At 41.2% G+C, this 21,703-nt stretch overlaps 1 protein-coding gene across 7 annotated transcripts in view; it reads left to right on the forward strand.

Annotated features, from left to right (window-relative positions):
• Positions 1-21,703, forward strand: part of NR5A2 (nuclear receptor subfamily 5 group A member 2) — a 132,052-nt gene that overhangs the window by 60,430 nt on the left and 49,919 nt on the right. For all 7 annotated transcript variants that reach the window (NM_001081795.2, XM_070255553.1, XM_023632397.2 and 4 more), the window contains exons 5-6: positions 7,092-7,211; positions 16,229-16,376. In NM_001081795.2, coding sequence (NP_001075264.1) covers positions 7,092-7,211; positions 16,229-16,376 — 268 coding nt within the window. The remainder of the gene's footprint in view (positions 1-7,091; positions 7,212-16,228; positions 16,377-21,703) is intronic.

The following is a 21,703-nucleotide window of genomic DNA, read 5'->3' on the forward strand; positions in this document are numbered from 1 at the left end:
GCATTTTCTCATTTATTTCATTATTCGACGTTTATTCGTCTTTATGTATATATATATACTCACACACACATACATATATATATACATATTCCTTTTCTCATTGTTGGATCCACAGAGATTACACTTTCTACGCTACCTTGTACCCTAATTGTTTTGCGTGGATATGTCTTGTTAGTTCAATTCATTTGTGAGTTCCTTGAGGCTAAGAACTAGGTCTTACATTCATTCACATCTCAACGGCACCCAGCACCGATATATATTGTTTGATTTGTTGTTGATTGGGATATGTCCATAATCTGATGAGATAAATGACTCCTAGGTTAACCGTGGCCTCCTGCAAACCGTCCTTTTAAATACTAGTCTCACAAAATCTGGGGCTGGGTTGGCCACAAATTTCATCAATAAACTAATTATTATCTTCTTTACTTTGCAAAAGCTTGCATCCTATGGAAGCATCATGGCTATTATGCTAATTGTCATGTCAAAGCAACTGTGAGTTGAAGGACGGACATGGCTAACCTTCCACGAGTGGCAGAAACCCTCTGCTCTTCCCATCTCTGTACATATGTAGATGCTTTGGCTTGGAGGCCATGGAATGTGACTGTTTCCATGAGCCACAAGGAAAAATAGTCTCACCGCCGTTTAGTGCCCACCTGGATCAGACTGCATGAATTCTGTGAGCTGTACATAGAAACCCAAACAGAAGAGACAACCAGGTCAGCTGCGTGGACATTCCTATTTGACCCCCCAAATACCGTGAATGTATTGTTAGCGTATAATTAATCGATATTTCAACAGGAAGCTTTTTGAAATGTGGCTAAGAATAGTAAAAGCTGGGAAAAATTTGTCCTTTGGTTTGACAAATTCTAAGAATGTAGCTACAATTCTATTGGAAAGAAATCGGCTAGATTACATTATGTTGTCTGGAGATAATACGTATCTCAACAGTGATGTTGAACACTTACATACACTACACAGTCTTATCTCCAAACCTCAAAGATGTCTCTCACTTATGTAATTATCTCACATTAACATTGAATATCTGGCCTTAGCACACCTTTTATAAAGTAATATTGAATTCAGCATCCCTGGGAAATAAGGCATATGAATGTTCTGGATAAATGAAAGTTACCTTTGGAAGCATTAGACTGTGAAAGAAATTTAATAATTTTATTTTTTTTGAGGAAGATTAGCCCTGAGCTAACTGCTGCCAATCCTCCTCTTTTTGCTGAGGAAGACTGGCCCTGAGCTAACATCATGCCCGTCTTCCTCTACTTTATATGTGGGATGCCTACCACAGCATGGCCTGCCAAATGGTGCCATGTCCGCACCCGGGATCCGAACCCACGAACCCTGGGCCGCCCAAGCGGAATGTGCGTGCTTAACCTCTGCACCACTGGGCTGGCCCAGAAATTTAATAATTTTTGATGGAAGGCCTCTAACACAATCACACTCTTCCCTGACTTCTTGAACAGGATTCGTTGCCCCTGTTCCTGCTGACCCGTCACGGCTGTGAGTGCCCGCTGCTGGACCCTTGGGTACAGAGTGGTTCTCTCAGGACGTCTGAGGTCTGGGGCCTCCCACCACCTCTGCCGACTCTGCATTGAGGTGTCCAGCAGCAGAGGGCTGGTCTGTTTTATCTTCTCTCTCCTCCCTCTGCTGACAGCTCTCTGGTTCATTTCCCAGCCCCTGTTCTACTCTTTCACTTATACCTAATCATGCAGAGGTGGGGCAGGATTGAGGTAGCCCCACTTCCCCGGAGACTAAGGATATCAGCTGCATTACAGCCACGTACCACCTCCCCTTACTTCCTCAGTTTCTGTTGGCCCCAGGCCACCCCAGGCTGCAGGATCAGGAGGCACACAGATCAATGCCTGTTCCCAGCCTACACTGCTTAGGAAGGTCAGATCTGGTAGAAATCTAGAGAATTTGGAAGAGGTTTGTGTCCAAAGGAATAGCATGACCGAAATAGATAATTCTAGTGACTGTGTACATGATGAATCAGAATGAGAAGCACACAGACTTAGCTTGGTCCTAGAGTCTGTGGACTGTTGGTCATGACCTAGAGGGGAGGTGAAATGAGTGTAGATCAGATGGGTCAGTGGGAATGGAAATAAGGAGCAGATATGATGCATTTAAACCCCTCTGCCCCCTACTTCCCTCACCTAAAAGAGAGTTTAGATCCCAGGGGGAGGAAAAAAATCCTTTGTTGCTCCATTGGAGAAACATAGAAAGGGGCCAGCATAGCTCAGTTTCCTGGCTGAGTGTTGACAGACAGGTCTTTGTATTATGAAACAGCAACCCAGCTAGAAAGGACCCTGGAATCCCGTCAGTTATCTCAGAGCAGGGAAGAACTGGTGGTCATAAATCTCCTGGGTATTGCCACAATTGACAGGGGAGTTTTACTGGCTGTTATTTCTCTTGTACAGTATTGTTTTGAATGCTTGTTTAATCATTGTTAATGTGAAATCATTTTTTCTTGGACTTTGTAGCAGTTTATTATAGAGGTTGCAGATAATCATCAGTGTTCTTTACAAAAACAGTCAACGATTAAAGCAGTTCTGAGTCTGCCTTGCCCAGAGCAGATGCTTAGTAAGAGTTGGTAAGTTGATTTTGAGCTGTTTGGATTTTGATTTTTCCCTCCTTGCTTCTGAATATAGCTTTGTAATGTCATCATTGTCGCAAAAGGAAGTATAAAAAAATGGAGGGCCACCTCCAGGCTTTTTTTTTTCTTATGGCCAGAATGAAAAAAACAATAATAGTAGCTGGACTTTATTTGTAATGATTCTGAAGACTCTTCGTAACATTTTTTAAATACTCTGTTCCAAAAGTTGTTCTAACAGGAGCTACTGAGAGAAAAAAAAGAGTTTATTAACTGGTCTACAGCACTCAGTTCTGCCTAAGCACATCCTTTTCAGAAGCTTCTGTGACCCCCAAGGGTCTCCCCAAGAAATGAAGCAGGATAAGTTGCTCCCGGCTCCTTGTGCACATGGGATCATGATAATGGATTTACACCTCTGTCTCCTCTCTTTTGAGTGGGCGTTTCTGGAAGGCAGGGATCGCCTCTTAGTCATCTCCGTTTTCCCGCAAGTTTCTATCACAAGGCCTGGCACCCCAGACTTAATGACCAGGAATAAGAACTGGGTTCCTGTCCATGTCAGTGGAATGTTTTCCTAAAAATACCTTGCTGAAAGCTTAACCACAAGGCTTCACGATGTCAATTTTAAAATGCTCCGGCAAGAGGGAAAGTGAAATTTCAGGTCAATTGCTGGGCTGTTAGAAGGGAAAGAGGAGAAGCCAAGAAAACTGGTGTTGACAAGTTAAATGTGGGCCTGAGAAATATCTACACATTTTTCTTCTTCTAATTGTTTGCCAAATTCACTGTTCTTGTGAGAAAGCACAAGTTTCTAATGATTAACCTTCTGGGTTGTGGGAAGTTCTGCTTCATAACAATATGAGGCTTGTATTCCCTTACGTGCTCATCTAGAATATCAGTGTAAATAGTTCCCCTGATGAGTAACTAGGTTTCTGAGATAAGTCCTTCCTTTTATTACAACTGACAACGCAGGATTATCTGAGACGGTATTGCTAACTACTAGTGAGAGGTTTTGATAGATAATGGAAATTATATTCCATTGGTCCCCCTTCTGGGCTCCCTAAATGTCACCTTAAATTGTTTATTGACAGCATTAATACCTGGAAAGTTTGCTCAAACGTAGTAGATTTATTTTTCTCCTCTTCCCCTCCACCCCGTCTCCCCTATAACTGTTTTCTAAAGAAAAATATCTTCAAAATTGCCAACATTTCTTATCTAGAGATAAGGAACAAGTCGATCGTCAAATTTACCCTGTCCTTTTATTCATAGAGCTACATAAAAATTCTCACCCAAAGCACTGTGAAGCTGCATACTTGCCAACCTCAAGATAACATAAAATATTACATAATCAATTATGGAAAATAATGAAAGGGAATGTTGGCATGGAAAGCCTCCTTGGAGAGTGTTAAAACAAGGAATCAATTGCTCAGGAGGGGTGTTAAAATTACAATCAGTCAAGAAGTCTTTATTGAGGGCCAGCTGTGGGGCTAGACCTGCGAGCACATGTGGGAACCGTCAGATGCAAGTTACTGGCGTGTTCATTGCTGAGTAAAGTTTATCGTCTGCTGTCTCCCTCCCTCTCTCTCTCTCTGCCTCTCTGTCTCCTCTCTCTCTCTCTCTGCCCTCTCTGTCTCTCTCTCTCACACACACACAAACACACGCACAAAGTCAGGAATAAGTTCTGAAAATGACATACCCCATTCTTTTTCGGGACATGAGACAAAACAATAACCTTATTTGGAAATGTATCCTCAACATAAAAAAGGATTCTTTTTCTTTTAAAAAGAAAAGAAGGCAGGAAAAAGATTCTTAACTGACAATTTGAGCATGCCCTGATGCTGGCAAACTCAGTTCCCATAGCATTTCTGCGGTGTTACATATGAAGGACAGGCGACCGTCAAATGCGAATGAAGAGGTAGAACCCTTAGTGAGATGTGTCTAGAAAATAAGCTTCTTTCAGTTTTCACTCACTTTGTCTCCTTTTCTATGTGGCCAGCAGATGATCTCTTAGCTCTTTCATTTCTCCACCTGCAAAATGGGAATAATAAATTTTCTTGGTGTATAGGTAGATTCTTAAGCTGGAATCCCCTCCAGATGTCCATGAATGCACCTTGAGGAGTCTGTCCTCCCACTTCTGTCTTGAAATTATTTGCAGTGTTAACGTGCATGGTAATTGTTTCTGGGGAGACAATCTCAAAGTATGGTATTTTAGGCTTCCCTGAAAAGAACGTTAGATAAATAACTAAAGCTTCACATGACAGAAAAACATGTGCAATGGAACCAAATTCTCATCATGAACTGAAAACTTTGAAATAAAAAACGGTGAGTGTATCCGCTGGAACGAGAACATGCTAAAACCCGGGAGAGCAAAGTGTGCTTCATTCTGAAATCACCACAAGCATCTGAGAGAGACACTTCTGGAATCTTCTCTGCATGCAATGACGTGTATGTTGCTAAGACGTTTGGCCACAGCTCCTTGTGTCAACTGTTTGTGGAGAATGTTTAGGTGGATCTCTGTCAGCTGCTGCCCACAGCCTGACTTGTAACATCCACAACACTCTGGAGACTTCTGCCCAAGAAAGTGTGTGAGCTCCTACACTCACTAGACCAGTGACTGGTGTTTGGTGAGCATTGTCCCCAACAAGAGTAATTTTCACAAGGTGAAGACTGCGTTGACCTGATTCACCATTATTTCCAGACCTGGCACTTGACACTCAACAAAGAACTGGCTCTTAAAAATATCTGTTTACTTAATGAATAAAATTCTTTTGGTCAGAACAGACATACTGGTTCCAAATGTTCCGGATGGAGATGATTGGGGATGCCTTTTCTCGGTCACAGAGCCTGATTGTAGCTTTGATCTCTACAATTGCTTTTTTTCCTTCTAAACAGAATTAATACGGTCTTCCACTTGGGAGCCTTCTGTCTGTTGTTGTTCCTTCATTTGTGTTTTGTTTTGCACTCTGCAAAGGGGATTTCCCATCCACTATCTCATTTCATCCTCATGACAAGAATGATCACGTATTTTTAGGTGAGAAAATGAGGCTCAGAGAATTAAGTGGCGGGGCCAAGCTCTCATACCCAGGAAGTAGAGAACTGTGCCTTGAATCCTTGTTTTCACTCTGAGTTCTGTGCTTTCTTGAGACGTTTGCTCTGTTCTGGACTCACAGAAATAAAGTCAGCCACAAGGTCTTATCGCTACTAATGCGTGAGTGGAAACTTCATCTAACTAGCCAGAGTCCCGTTGAATGGCCACTTAGAAATAAATTTGATAAAAGGGAGTTAAATTAATTCAGTTTAGAGAATTCTAGCACGTCTTGATGTAATTTGGAGAAAGCCTAGAGCTTGAGCGAGAGAAAGAATCTTTGGCATACCACTTAACCTCTCTGAGACCCTATTTTCTCATCTGTGAATATGGAAGATAATGATACCAGTTCTGCTAACTTCAAAGGCATGTTCTGCAAATCAAACCTAAAACAATACACAGAAACTTTAAAAACTGTTACACGACGTATCAACCTCAGGTGTTATTTTTATAAATACGTAGTGTATGTCTAAACGTGCCCGCCGCACTTAGGCACACCAAGGTCTTTGATTGGTATACATTACAAAATGAAGAATAAACTCTTACAAATGGCTGTAGAAATGGACCAGGATGCTCTCCACGTTTAGACCATGGATACGTGGACTGTACCTGAACTAGGTATGGTTTTGTCTTTGAAGAATGTAGTCCTCTGGAGAGCAAGATGCAATATGGATAAAATGCCCACTATGACACAGCACTTTTCATGTGAATCCTCACAGCAGACCTGGGAAGGAATTATTCTCATTGACCCTTTTTCAGATAAGGAAACTGAAGTTTAGAGTTTGTGAGAAAACTGACCAAATCATAAAGCAAGTGTAGGTTAGCATCAGACCATGGTTGGCGATCGTTCTGTTCAAAGTCTAGCACAGTTTGGCCTTTCAGTGAACGCTGATGACAGATAATGGCAGTGTGCCTTTATCTCCAAGTCATTTGGGCGTTCAGACTGATTTTCTTTTATATAAATCCTCTTGGTTTGGCAACTTGCTAATATCTGTATACTATTTCATCTTTGGTTCAATGTGCTAGCCTCTAGATACATAAGCACGGGCTCTGTGGGGTCATTCTAATGGGTCTCCTGAGGACAGGCTGAGGCGCCCGCACCTCCCACAAGCAGACTCCAATCGCTCTATTAATGTTAGACAGACGAGGCTAATGGAGGACCTTTTCCTAGCAGCTCATTGATTATAAATACTTAGGCTGAAGTATTTATATGTGGCCTAGAAAAAGTATTTGTCCGAATGAAAATAGTGATTTTCAGGAGCCGTGATGCAAATTCTGAGCAGCCGTGCTTTGGTGACCATCGGCGGAGATTTCCTTGCTGAGAGTAAGCCGTCTCATGGAGAACAAAAATTACGCAAAAGCAAAAACGTAGTGAATAACAGGGTCGTTTTTTTTCTATTTCTTTTGCAGGTGGATGACCAAATGAAGCTGCTGCAGAACTGCTGGAGTGAGCTCTTAATTCTCGACCACATTTACCGACAAGTGGTACATGGAAAGGAAGGGTCCATCTTCCTGGTTACCGGGCAACAAGTGAGTGTAGAGACCAACACTAAAAAGTGTCTTTTTATTAGGCATGTTCAGAAAGGCAGGAATTTAACTGGGGCAGAAGCTCTCTTCTTGTGCTTTGAAAGGGAGAGTGTGGCTGCAAATAGTGCAGAAAAGCTGACTTGGTGCACTCTGCTCTTCTCTGATGATTGCAGTTAAACTGGTAAAAGCAAACCAGATCACAGCCATTCTTCTGTGCTCCCAGTTGGCTGGGACTAAAAAAGTTGTGCTCTGAAGGGTCAACAATTGCTAAATCAAAATGAATGATTAGTGCCCGGCTTTTTTCCTCCAGTTTCTGCGTTCATGTACCATACTTGTTTGTCAGCTATTCAAAAACCGTTTTCATTGTGGAATCCTTACTCTTGGAATCATAAAGGTGAAAGACACTGATTTAGATATCACATATAATTGAAATATTTGGCATAAAAGCAAGCGAGGGAGAATGGACAGGAGTTTGGGTTTTCAAGAGCCAGTCATCATTCAAAAGATAAAAGAAAAAGTTACTGTCAGGTCCTACTCCTGTTTGAATAGATGTTTGTTCAGTCAACAAATATTTACTGAATATCCTACAGTGGGCCAGTCACTACTCTGGGGCTTTGGGAGTATTAGGGATAAAAACAGGAAAAGATTCCTGCCCTCATGGAACTTAATGTTGTAACAGGAAGAAGCTGACAATTGATAATCTTAATAAACAAACCTATAATATGTTAGGGGTCCAAGTGCTATTAAATAAAAGGAAAAAAAAAGGAAAAGCTGTGTAAAGGGGAATCAACACACATCGATGGGTGGTAGATAGGAATGGTTGGTTTGACCTTATTGAGAAGATGACATTTGAACAAAGACTTGGAGGAGGATGGCCAGTTGGCCTTGTGGATATCTGGGGGAAGAGAGAGTCTGTTTAACAGACCTCATTCCAACTTACAGGATTCGGGCTTGTCCCTCCTATTTCTTACTCTCTGTTCTATAACTGATGTGTTATTAAAATAAATGCATGGAACACAGAGATTCCGTTGGCCCATTGGGTCATTCCCATTCAGGCATCAGTGAATGCTTCACTATTTCAGTTCTCAGGCACCGAGATCTTTTACGTCCAGCCATAAATGTTTATGTGCTGTGAAACCACAGCAGTGCATATTTGAAAATGAAAGGCTGTCTCCATGCCATTTGCTGTATTATTAATAAATCACATTTTCCCAATCAAATTAAAGGCAAGCACTATTTCAGAGATTTTGAAAATGGGATCAGTTCGACCGTCTCCATTTCTATCTGGTCCCTGCTTTCTGCACCTCTTGTGAGAAAGGCTTTCTGGATGAGAAAATAGTCTTGATGGGTTTGACTTCCTGTGCTTTCAAATTTTTGTTTAGCATTTTCATCCTGTGACACAGTCTTGGGAGGAAATGTACCCATTTTCATAGTCTACTCCCTGGGTACACCTCCCACCCTTGCCCAGCCAAGAGCTGCATTAGAAGAATGAGACTCAGCCCACTATTTAATTTGATTTCATTTGCTTCTGAGTTTCAGAAATGAAATGGGTTTGTGCCGTTCTTTCTCCAAGCACTTCCATTCCTGCTCTTTAGAAATACTCCTTATTGCACATTTCATTTTGCCCTAAGTGCTGTCCCTGGGTAAAGGTAATGACCATTTAAAAAGTAAAGAAAGTGCATTTCTTGTCTCTCTGTTTTTGAAAACCAGAACAGTCAAGGAAGAGATGGTATTTATAGTCTTTAGTATCAATTCTTGCTACTTTGTATTTTGCTATTGCAACTGACAGAGGGACTCCTATGGAGAACTGGTCTTGTCCTTACACTTGTCCTGCAACCGGATTTTTCTAGCCACCTCCCCTCTACCCTCTTTCAAACTGAGACACATTTCTGTCAACCTCTCCCTACCCATTTCCATCCAATCCCAGTAGATAGCCTAAAAGTGATTCATTATAACCAGACATTCTCACTTATAGAAATTATGCAACAAATCTTTTATTTGCTTTTATGGAATAGGCTAGACAAAACATTTGAATGAGCCTCTGGGATTCCTGCAGTTTCTTGGGATTAAAGCAAAAACGTGCTGCAGAGGAAGACCTTTCCAAAGCACACGACCTTTCTAACAGAATGAGCAAGATATACTTTTCTATCTCCCCAACACCTATTCAATGCGATATATGTCAGGCACATGATACATGTGAGCTGGTTGTACTAAATTAGAACCATGATCTCTTTAACCTAAGTGCTTAATTAAACCAGTTAACTTGGACTCAAGACCCCAAGTATTCATCCTCATCGTGTTCCCACATCTCATTCACCCCCCCCCGTTACAACTTCCAGCTCTCTCTCACGGGCTGAGCTGCCAACAGTGGTTCTATAATAATAAATGTCTTTTTACTGCAGTAGACATGGGCTACTTCCTACCTCGTGGCCCACGATACATGTGAAAATATTAAATATAATGTTCATAGAATGGTAAGGATTTCCCTGATTGCTAGGGCTGGGAAACCTAGACTTTTATTAAAACAACAAGGAAAAATTATTTGGTGCACACCAATTTTAAGAAGATAGTGAAAACAATGATGAAAAGAAAGAAACGATTACACTAAGTGTAAGAGTAGAGCAATATTCTGGAAGAAAAAATGATTTAAAAAAGGAAAAGACATGGAAGTAGTAGAAGAAAGCAAAAAAAAAAAGAAAATAGGCAACTTCTCTGTTATGTTTATGATCTAATAACAATTGGACTGTGGGAAGAGTAATATTTTCATCACTCTTGCAGCCTGCTCCCTCTCTAGTGTGAAAATGGTGTGTGTGTGTGTGTGTGGTACACATGCAGTGTAGTTTGGGGTCAGACCAACCTGTGGTTTGAGTCCTCATTCCAAAACTCACTAGCTGTGTCACCTTAAGCATGTCCCTTTACCGTTCAAGCTGCAGTGTCCTCGCCTGTCCTGTGGGGAGTATAATGCAATCAACCCCAGAGTATTGCAGTAAGAATTACAGGAGATAGAACCCAGTGCATCCTGGACAGCCAGGGAGACAGCCCTGCCCACGAGTAAACAAGAACACTGCTGGGGAGTTGTGGCGATGAATATAGTGATTGGAAAAACAGATTTAATTTTTCACTCAGTTGATTCACTGTTATAATTTGTTTGTCCCTTTGGTCATTAAAAGTGATATTAGTGAAACCTGCAAATGCTTAGCATAATTTTAAAAGCCAGGGACCAAAACGTCTATGCATGGATATGATGTTCATGGTAAAGTATTTATGGGTATGGACAAGGACTAAAAGAGAAAGAAAAAGAAATAAAAACTACAGGAAATAGTTCTATAAAGTGCCGACAAGAAAATTAGAAGTCATCAAAACTGAGCTGACATGAAGCTGCCATTTAGGAGTCAACAACCCTATGAAGAAGGTACTATTGTTATTATGGTCCTCGTTTTGCACGTGGGCACTGAGGCAGACAGGTGAAGTAGTTGATTCAAGGTCAAAACACAACTAGTAAGTGCCAGGACAGTTGGATCTAGGCAGCCTGGCGCCAAAGTCTGTGTTCTTGGTTAGCTGTTCTGCTCTTCTGTGGAACTCACGGCTTCTACAAGCTTCTTTCATTGAAGACTCTTAATTTGACCTTCGTGGGTAATTTCAGTGCATGACAGCCTCTATGGAACTTCCAAACAAAATAAATTCATTTCTCTCTCATTGAGCTTTTATATGTAAACGTTTTTGGGGGCTAGCTCCATGGCCCAGTGGTTAAATCACACAATCACGAGCTCCACTTTGGCAGCCTGGGGTTCATGAGTTCAGATCCCAGATGTGGACCTGCACACCACTCATCAAGCCATGCTGATGAGAACTAGAGTGACTTACAAGTAGGATATACAACTATATACTGGGGCTTTGGGGAGAAAAAAAAAAGAGGAAGTTTGGCAACAGACGTTAGCTCAGGGTCAATCTTCCTCACCCCAAAAAAAGCATACCTTTACAAAAGAAGTTGTTGTTTCATTTTTTGGTATGGCATTGTAAACACATTGTAAAAGTAAATTTAAATTATACAGAAGCGACTTTAATGTGATGATTACGTACTGTTATAAAATTATTTCAGTGGTAAGGAAAAGCTAGAAAACAGAAAAAATCACTTAGAATGCCACCACCTTAAATCAACTCAACTTTTTGTTGTGTTCTCTTCCCGTCTTTGGGAAAAATGTATCTTAAAGGAGAATTTTTCTTACTTTTCTAAATAAAAGAATTAATTCATCTGCCACAGAGACATGTTGACCTACTACCATGGATTTGTGCGGACTGTGAACTTGAAACTGTGATGAGAGTCTATTTCCGTGATGCATTGTATCAAGCATCATGGTGATATCACAGGGAAAAAATTAAACGGCATTATTTCAAAAAGCCATGCAAAATTCCCCTACAGGGGGCATAACATTCACCTACAGGAGAGGAATAACTTTATTTATTTAGTTTGAAAATATTTCTGAAGATCTGATAAGTGTAGGGAAATCAAAGACATGAGGGGAAAAAATTAGACACAGTCCTGCCCCCACTAGCGATCAGAGACGTCATTCTCCCACCTAATGGATGACCATAATGACTGTCCTTTGCGTGGTGCTTGGCACAGCGCACTTGCACAGGTAGGCCCTGGGACACAGGTTCAGGTAAGGTGTGAAGAAGGTTTGGAGGAGGAAGTTCGAGGGAATCAGATGGGCATTCGAAGCTGCTCAGGTGATGATTCAGCTTCTAGATGGAAGTGCCTTGTCCCCAAAGAGAGCGTGTTCCACCGAACGCTCCTTCGCTGGTTGAGGCCAACACCAGTGCTTCAGTCCTCCCAGGGTTAGAGGAGTAATAGTGAGGGAACGGCTGGATAAAACCTTACCTGAACCCCACTACCTTTTCCAACCTCAACCGGAAGAAATACAGTACTCCCGAATCATTCATTATAAATTTCCAGATTTGCTTATGGAATTTTCTCAATTGCCCCATGATGATTCTTTCTAGAGGAAATGAAAATGTTTATTTTAAGTATTTTAAAATTAGTATATCATAATATTAAATACACCTCAGTCTGTAATATCAGGGTCGCAGTCCTGACACAAAGGGGATCCCACACAGCAATTTTGTGTCACCTCGAAGCATGCGTGTGGTGCCCACGTGATGCTTTATGGCAGCTCTACTGGGCAAGCCATGAAATGCAAGGCCCTGGGGGCTCCTTGGCCCAGTGTTCTGGCTTTTTCCTACTGAATGCAGCTCATGGTAAATAATGTGAATTTATTACAGCAGAGGAGGAAGAAAAAGACTACACTGAATTTTTAAAAATGGGCGGATTCCCAGGCAACTGCTCCTTGGAGTGAGAAGAGAGAAATAAAGTTAGATAAAATAGTACAACTTTCCCCTTAAACCCACTGGCTAGCTCGGGGCCTTGCACATTGGGTTGGCTCAAGAAACGTGAGCAGAATCGAGTCCCCTCATAGTTCATTGGGATCTAGAATAATTGAGACAGTCCCCGCTGCAAAGAGCAGCCTGGGGCGCCAACGCCTACTATTCAAATGATGATTCTTTGTTTACACCCAATTTCTTACTTAACGCTGAAGTTAGCCATTGTGTTTTAATTACGTCCTTTAATCAGGCATCTGTATAAGTATGTAATTAAACAAAAAGGAAATAATGATTATCAGTAATATTAAGCATTGTCAAAACAGTTCTGTATATTTAGCATCTTAAAATTACGGCAAGAATTCAGTTCTATCCAGTATTTTAAAAATACGCACACATGAAACATATGTATTTGTGTGTGTGTGTGTGTGTGTGTGTGTGTGTGTGTATATATATATAAAAAATAACAATAGAGTACTTTGAAGTGAAATCTCTTATAGTATTTGCATATTGTAGCTAATTAACTGCCCCTGTAACGTCATCCTGAGGGAAAAGATCCACTGGCAACTTATTCATTATCTTCTATTATTGGGTATCGTATTAAAATGACAGGCACCTTACAATATACAAGTCATCAAAAATTTCAGCTATTAGAACTAAAAGCAATTTAGCTAAGAGTGTTTCTACCTTCATGATGAGTGAAATTTATCCAAAGGGGACATCAGCTTATAGGATTTCTTCAGTATCTGCCTTGAATTTAATGGCACAAAGATTACATGTAAGAGAGCAATAAATTAATTTTACTAAGTACATAAAAGACAAGGCCAGCTGCTCCTGAAATGAGCGCAAACTCTGCATTCAACAATGAAAATATAATTATGTTTGTAATAAAACGTCAGGAAGTTGCAGGTCTGTGCGGTGTTGCAGGAATAAATCACACATCCTCCTTCAGAGCCGTGCGATTTGATAAATTATCCTTGAAGGAAATGTTGTCGGAGCCCCCATTTAATAAACATGTTTGAGCTTTCAAATTAGCATGTAAATAAATGTGCAGCCATAAAGTTGTTGGTATGCCAATTGATTTCCTGGAATCCATCTCACTGAATACAGAATCCTATGAAACACTTTTCAGCTCCTCTCAGTTATGGTGAACTACGTTTGCAAGTGTGCCGTTCTAATAGTTGAACTTATTATTACACACCTGTTAGAAGTACATGCATCAGATTTTAATGAACCCATCTTTAAAAAAGTTATTTAGGCGGCCAGGCCAGTGGCATAGTTGTGAAGTTCATACACTCCACTTTCGCGACCCAGGGTTCACAGGTTCGGATCCTGGGCGCAGACTTGGCACCACTCGTCAGGCCGTGCTGTGGTGGCATACCACATAAAACAGAGGAAGATTGGCACAGATGTTAGCTCAGCAACAATCTTCCTCAAGCAAAAACAGGAAGATTGGCAACAGATGTTAACTCAGGGCTAATCTTCCTCGCACACGAAAACATAATATAATTCAGATTCTTTTCAGTTACAATGTGCTATGTTTTCAAATATGACGTTCTAGTATTTGAACTTACTGCATACCTGTTAGAACTGCACAGATACCAAAATTGAGCTGACTCTGTCTTAATAATTTAAAAAATGGATTAATACCTTCATATTTGTGGTTGATTTTAGTACGCCTTCCTGGTTTTTATTACAATGTGCTGTGGACATACCAACCTACCGGTGCAGGGCATCCAGCAGTTGATGCCAAGCTTAACTTGGTAGTATTGTCCCAACTACTCTCATTTCCTGATAATCACAGAAGTGGGAGGCACCTTATTATGATATAGCTTAACTGCCTTATTTAAAGATCAGGACACCAAGGGGTGGAGGCCTCGTATGACTTGCCAAGGTACTGCTTCGTAAGTGGTGATCTTGGCCCCCATCTCCTGTCTTCTCCCAGGTTTCTTCCACCTCTGTGGCCCTGGTCATCCACTCACCTGTCCCATTTGTCTCTGAAGGATTTACATTGTTATTATCTGGAACAGTCAGACCATGTACAGGTTTTTAAGGAATTTAGAGCATGGGCACCACTTCTAGGTCGGAGAGCTTCCTTGGATGGGAAATTCTCTTGTAAGAGAACCGGTGAAATGATAGTTTGACATCGCTGTGTGTGCCAGGCAACGTCACATCGTGCTCTGCGGTTGTCCCTCTGCTTGTCCTCTCGGCTTCAGCTGCCTGTGTCCTGGCTCATTCTTTCACCCCTTCTGAAACAGAAACCAAAGGAGCTCTTAGGATACTTTATGTTTAAATTTAGTGGACAAATGGCAGCACCTGGACAAAGCAGGTAGGACAGTGGTGGGCTTGCGGGGAAAGCTGTCCTAGAACCCACGTTAACTGTGGCTTTTTCATGCATAGTTGACTCTGTACAAACTGATTGACACCTTTGCAGGTCATCTTTCCACTGACTCATAATTTTTCTCACTCTGGAAAAAGGTTTCTGTACACCCAGTATTCTCTAGTTAAAGCTGAAAATTCAACTCATCATATTTACACAATAAAAAAAAAAAATCCATTCTGCCTTGTTTTTAATTGCAAATTCCACTCCAGGGACCAGTTCTCCTGTTTAGGAGGCAGCCCGGTGCCTTCTCCTAGAGAAGCAAGTGCAGTCAATTATGGTAATGAAATGTCAATAAATATAAAAATTTAATACAGTCCGCTCCGGGTGAGTGGCAGATGAGGACTTGCCTCCCAGACAAATTTGCTGCTGCAGCAAATATTAAATGCACCTAAAAGAGTAGCTGGTTGCCTGAGAGCTCTCCAGCAGAAAAGGGATGGAGCATCGGGTACCAACTGGGCTTTCCCATTATGCTGTAATCGCAGCAGCAAAGCCGAGCCAGTGCTATGACGGCCATCCCGACGTCTTAACTTATTATTATAAATGTGACTTTTTATGCCCCCATGAATAATCTAAGATTGGTCATCACAGCACCTTTTGTTTAATGAAGAAGGAAATAAGCCTCTTTTGTTTTCCAAATCAAATTATTCTTCTTAGAAATAAGATCATTGCTGTCTTTAGAGAGAAATGTATTATCATATGAAAACAGTTAGTAGTCGTCTGTCATAGTTTTTTTAGGCAGCAGCAAACTGAAGAATAATCTATATGTGATTTTTTCGCCCTCCACAAGCGTGCAATCTTGAACGATGATTACTTTAAAATGTAGCCTTTTAAAAATAGAAACACATCACTGCCTTTATTTTTCTCTCCTACTAGTTAATATCACTGTACACACAGATGCTGTCCTGGATTCACTTTTTGTGGACAGTTTATTTTTCTTTCAATTTATTCATGAGAGTTAAAAAATTTTAATCTTACGTGCTAATATAATTTCACAATAGAAAAATATATATATATATATATACCGGTAAAATTTAGGTGGTCAAAACCTATTGCCTACAAAACTTATCAAGATGATTAGATTTCTCAGAATCATTATACGTTTTATAGTAACAGACTGTGTCTCAAACTATTTTCTTGGGAAAAGGTCGCTCTGTTATCAACCCCTACTGCAATCTGTTTTTACTCACAGTTCCTAAGAGTCTCAAGGGAAATGTGTATTTCTGATTCTGGGAGTCATTAAAACTGTGATTCTGTGTTGCAGGTGGACTATTCCATCATTGCCTCCCAGGCTGGGGCCACCCTCAACAATCTCATGAGTCATGCACAGGAGTTAGTGGCAAAGCTTCGTTCTCTGCAGTTTGATCAACGAGAGTTTGTGTGTCTGAAATTCTTGGTGCTCTTTAGTTTAGGTAAGGAATCCTTTTCTCATACTACGTACGACCAGAGGTTGCTAAATGATGCCCAGCTCTCAGTGTGGGGACCTCAAATGTGTTTCATTCTACCAAGATAACACCTGTCTTTTCAAATCGTGAAATCTTCCACCGTGAATATATTTGTGTGTCTACATTTCTGCATGATTCATAGCCCTTTAGTGGATAAGTTGGGATGTGGAAAAGGAGTTATGAGACTGGAGTCCTGAATTTTCTCCCCTAATGGCCCTAATGAGTAGGCAGCACTGATAGAGAGCTGTGACAGAAGATTTAATGGAGACAGCTTAGCAAAGACGGATAGTATCAAATTTTAGCCATCTCTCTGCTGTTGATCGTGTCGATGTGCCTTTTATTTCAGCTTGTTGCTACTGCTGTTTTTATTCTTGTAAAATATGGATAGTAATTAAAAACCTGTTTCTTAAATCTATCAGGATTAACTAGAGAATGTTTATAACCACATGCACCCCATGCAAGTATAAAAGATGACGGTTGTCAAGGGGCGAGGATGCTTCTTTAGGAAAGCTTTGGAGAAGAAAGATAACTAAGCAAGACAGATTAGCCGAATCAAGGTTCTCAGTGAGTCAGTTGAGAAAAATCACCACTGCTTGGAATAAAAAAGGGATTAAGGAGATGGATTTTTATTGACTTCAAAGGAACAGATTTTTCTGCCTGTCCCATACTTGATTTCTGTATTTTGTTGGCTTAATAAAGCCAACTTAAATAAACTTTTTGCCAAGTGCATTTATTACTTATTGGCAGACAGCTGAGGGAGGCAACTTCCCTTGGATGAAAAAAAGTGCAGAAATCAGATTTACCAACATATGTTTTTTCTTTAGCCTTCAGTTATAAGATAGTTGTGAATTCATAGCCTAAGAAATAAAACAATAAAACAAACTCCAAAGCAAAGCATATGTGTCTACTCTCCAAATTTGGTACTTTCGTTCTAAAATTCTTCTTGACAGCACCACACAACTGTTGCTAATAAAGGGACAGTTTGAAGCAATAGAACCAGGGTTAATTTTTCACATGTAGTCAACATTTAAAAGAAAAAGAACATTTTCATATTTTGGAAAATGTGATAAATATAGCAAAAAGAAATGTTACTCAAAATTTGAAAAGACAACAGAATTTCATAGATGTGGTGTTCAAAGGTTCCCAATACCAGGACTGGATCCTGTGTGGTTTCTGCATTAACCACAATAAATAAGAAAGTTCTATTCAAATAAGTCTCCAGCTTTTACCCAAGAATAGTTTTCAGGAAATCCAGAGGAAGATAGAATGAGCCTGCTTGCTGTAATCTCACCAATTATTCTGGTTCGTGGCAAGATCTTAGTCTTTTCAACTAGAACATTTGATGAGTAATTAAATGGAAAATGCGGTAATATATGTGTAAGAAATCTGAGAGCATCTTAGCAATAAAATATTTACGAAGCGTCATCTCACTTCAATGGTATTTTAAATTAGTTGAATAACTGTATTACATTTGAAGATGCAGAAATTAACCGTGAGCCATGTTTAATTTTCATCACTTTTATCTTTCCTTCATCATTTTTCAAAATTATTATGTTTTCTGCCAATACTATGGAAGAGTAGATAAGGGCGGGGGGCGGGGGGAGGCGGGATCCTGAAGTGCTTTCAACCTATGAACCTCACAAATTATCTTCCTGAACGATTGGGCTTAGTATTTACCGGAACCTCACCCACATACTCTCTTGTTTAGTGAGTGTGGTGACTGTTTCAGGAGCCTGGGCACCAGTGAATGACGAGCCGAATGTCTCTTAACACTATGCCTGTTTGTTGTTTCACATCAGAGGTAAATAGAGTTTGGGCCAAGAGTTTATTTTTAAAGAAGCCAGGAAAAATGTAGCTGACAGTAAAGTTCAGATCGTTTCCAACTTATGAATGGAATCCTTCCCCCCCCACCCCGCCCCGTAGAAACAATAAATAATCAATCATTTGGGGACAACTTTTCGAAGTATATGGATAGTTAACCTTTATGTACTCAGGCCAGCCCTCAAACACCTCTTTTACCCATGATGAGAATGACATCATACCAGGGCCACCCTTGAAAGCGGAGCCCAAAAGTCTAGAAAGTCTAGAAAAAAGAAAGTCTAGAGCCAGTACTTGCTGTCCCAAACCCTCATAAGCCTTGAGCCACCCGAGTCTGAAACGCGTTACATTCTGAGCCCAGCCCAACCTTGGGCCTCTCTGATTCTGGAGAGAAAAGAGGACTTGCTGTACGGATTAGAGGCTGGGTGGAGGGAGGGCTGCAGCAGCATTCTTTTGGTGGGAGATGAAGCAGTGTTTTCTAGACAGGTTTGGTGAGAGGAAGTAGGGCGTGAATGTAAGCAGGTGCAGCATGCTAAGCCAAAAGAATGGCTGGCACCCAAGCATGAAGGCAAGAAAGAGCAAGACGAGTTCAGGGAATTGTTAGTAGAGGAGTATGGCTTGAGGGAGCAGCAGAGATAGTTGGAGAGGTAGGCAACAGCCTGGTCATGGAAGGCCTCAGACTCATCCAACAGAGACCTGCTGAGCGCCTCCTGTGTGTCAGGCACTGAGGTGCGCTCTGGGGATGTGGCAGTAAAGAAGCGTAGGTGCCACGGTCTTCATTCTGCAGGCACTTAGGAAGGACAGCAGGTTCCTTTGAAGGGTGGTGAGGTGGGTAACGTAAGTTGATCTGCCTTTCCGCTAGCGATGTGGAAAGTTGCCTAGAGAGCAGCAGGGCTGGAAACTGTGTTCAGGGGTGATTTTCATGCCCCATGGGGATAAACTAGATGAGGGAGATGAACAAGTTACAGGATGCACATCACAGGTGTGAAGGAGGTGGAGAGGGACGAGTCTAGGATGAGTCTCAGGTTTCTGGTGCTTTAGTCAGAATAGAAAAATCCACAGGAGCGGTGGCTGATCAGTTGAGTCAAGGCAAGTTCCAGCAGCAACCATTCTCCTCCTAAAAGTCGTTCTTCACCAAAGCTGACTCCGTATTCTATGAAAAGCTAATGACACGGCTGAAATAAAAAGTAGCATCGGCGAAGATTCTTCCCATCTGCTGCCTGAATCTTCTCCTCCTCCAATCGCATCGATGAGCAGACATTAATTAGTTAATCTGGTCGAAAACAGAAATAAAAGTAAAAGGCGCCCCCTTTCTCAGGGCATTTGTCTGCGTGATATAATAGACTCTGGAGGCGTGGATTCTGCCAGTTGTAATGCTTTCTTCGAATCCTGTTAAATTACCTTTTTTTTTTTAAATTTTTTTTGCCCAACTATGAGATAACATAATTTGAGCCCATTGATAACTTGGCAGAAAAGGAGATATTCTAAGTTGGCCAGTTAAAATTGATGACCCAAGAGAGGCCAAAGTAAAATTTTTAATGTTTATTTATTGGTTTGCACTCTCACCTTCTTCTAAAAAGAAATCAGAGTGACTCATGAAAGGGAATTTGCTGTCTGTCCCCAACCAATGCAAACAGAAATCTCACAGAGGGAGAAGTGCGTAGGATCACCACGCTCCAATACTGTCCTCACGGCGTGCGTTCCAAAGACGAGCAGATGTCCCATAAACTATCTCCTGAAAACGAACGCAGAACTGGGAGGCAGTCTCCTGGTTTTCAACTGCAGCATCCTGAATAATGTCATTACACATCCAAGCTCATCAGGAACTTTAATGTGGCTTAAGTGCTCAGAGCAACAAGTAAGCAGAGTGTGCCAACGAGCAGGTTACTCTGGCCTTTGGATTTTCTTAGCCTGGAGACTCAATGGCTGGATGCTGCTGGCCTCTTGTATATCCCAGGCGGCAAGAGAAAGTACTAAAGGCATATTGCCTCCTATTTCCCCTAATGAATGCCCTTGACTTGTTGTACATTATTCTCTTCTCTGGCCAGCCAATATTTCCGAAAGTGCTTCTTTATATTCAGCTGAGTTAAAGAAATTTGTTATTCTCTTTGAGTGGATTTCTCCAACTTAAAAAGTAGCTCATATTTGCCTCGAGTCTCTTTATGTTTAGGCTCTGTAAGTCCACTGAAACAGGTGGAAGATGCTGTCCTGTTCTGTGAGTGCTGCTGTGCAGTGGAATTCAGTGTTCCGGTCTGAGTCTCAATTAGGGTTAGAAACTGTCCTTTATTTTCCTCTGCGTCTCACGTCTCTAGCACATTGCTCATACACAGGAGGGAGTTACAAATTGTTACTCATGAACTAGATGCATAAACAAACTGACTTAGTTTCAAACTCAAAACGAAGCCTTTATCGAAGTAGTTTGTGATATGTCATAGGAGATAGTTTAGCCGAAAGTCACCTCGCAAGTGCTGGTTCATTTCCTGAGACTAGTTTCTCCAAAGGAATTTCGAACAAATATCTCCTCAAAATTAAATTGTTTCTTTTATCAGTTTGCATTCTCCCAGTTGATGAGAGGAGATGTTCGTTTATAAGCTCATTGGGAACGCTGACTTGCAGAAAGATTAGAAAGAATATTAATGGCTAAAACCAGGTGATAAATGGGTGTCTGTTCCAAGCAAATGCAAGACCGGAGGCTTTCAATCCCTGTGAACTAACTGTTGAGGGTGTTGTGTGGCTCCCCATTGGCATTGACGGAATCCTGCATACAGAAACATGGATGGAGAAAATCATATCTTTATTCATCATGGCAGCTCTTTGCTTCGCCCCAAATTTCCAAATTTTAAATGTGGTGTTTGATTGCACCATAGGAAATTCCAAGGAAGATTCATCCACACAGAGGCAAACGCCCCAGAGAAGGTGGGTTGTGGTTGCCTTGGAGAATGACCCAACTAAGGAAGCTACTGCCTGTTAGATGCCCCCATCAAACTGCCACCTGAGCCCCCTCTGTGGAGAAGCACTGAGTGCGCAAAGGGCATAGTTCAAGAACAAAGCTGGCTGAGGAGGCTTTACTTCATCCCCAGGTTCAGTTCATGCATTCTGTAGGGTCAGACCACCCCTCTTCATCTTAAAGAGTGTGAAGCACAGTATCTTAAATATAAATGACCATCCAAACAATGGCTGAAATGTCCCAGAATAAAACAGTATTTGCGTGACTTAATCCACAATTGGAAAGGGTTTTGAAAATGGATGGATAACACCTTCAGGTCTTAAAAGACCTTTAAAATCATAATTTGTGGGCTGGCCCAGGGGCGTAGTGGTTGAGTTCACATGCTCTGCTTTGGCAGCCTGGGGTTCACCACTTCGGATCCAGGGTGCAGATGTACACACGGCTCATGAAGCCATGCTGTGATGGCGTCCCATATACAAAATAGAGGAAGATTGGCACAGGTATTAGCTCAGGGACAATCTTCCTCAAG

Source organism: Equus caballus, chromosome 30, assembly GCF_041296265.1.
Source record: "Equus caballus isolate H_3958 breed thoroughbred chromosome 30, TB-T2T, whole genome shotgun sequence".
Lineage (NCBI taxonomy): Eukaryota > Metazoa > Chordata > Mammalia > Perissodactyla > Equidae > Equus > Equus caballus.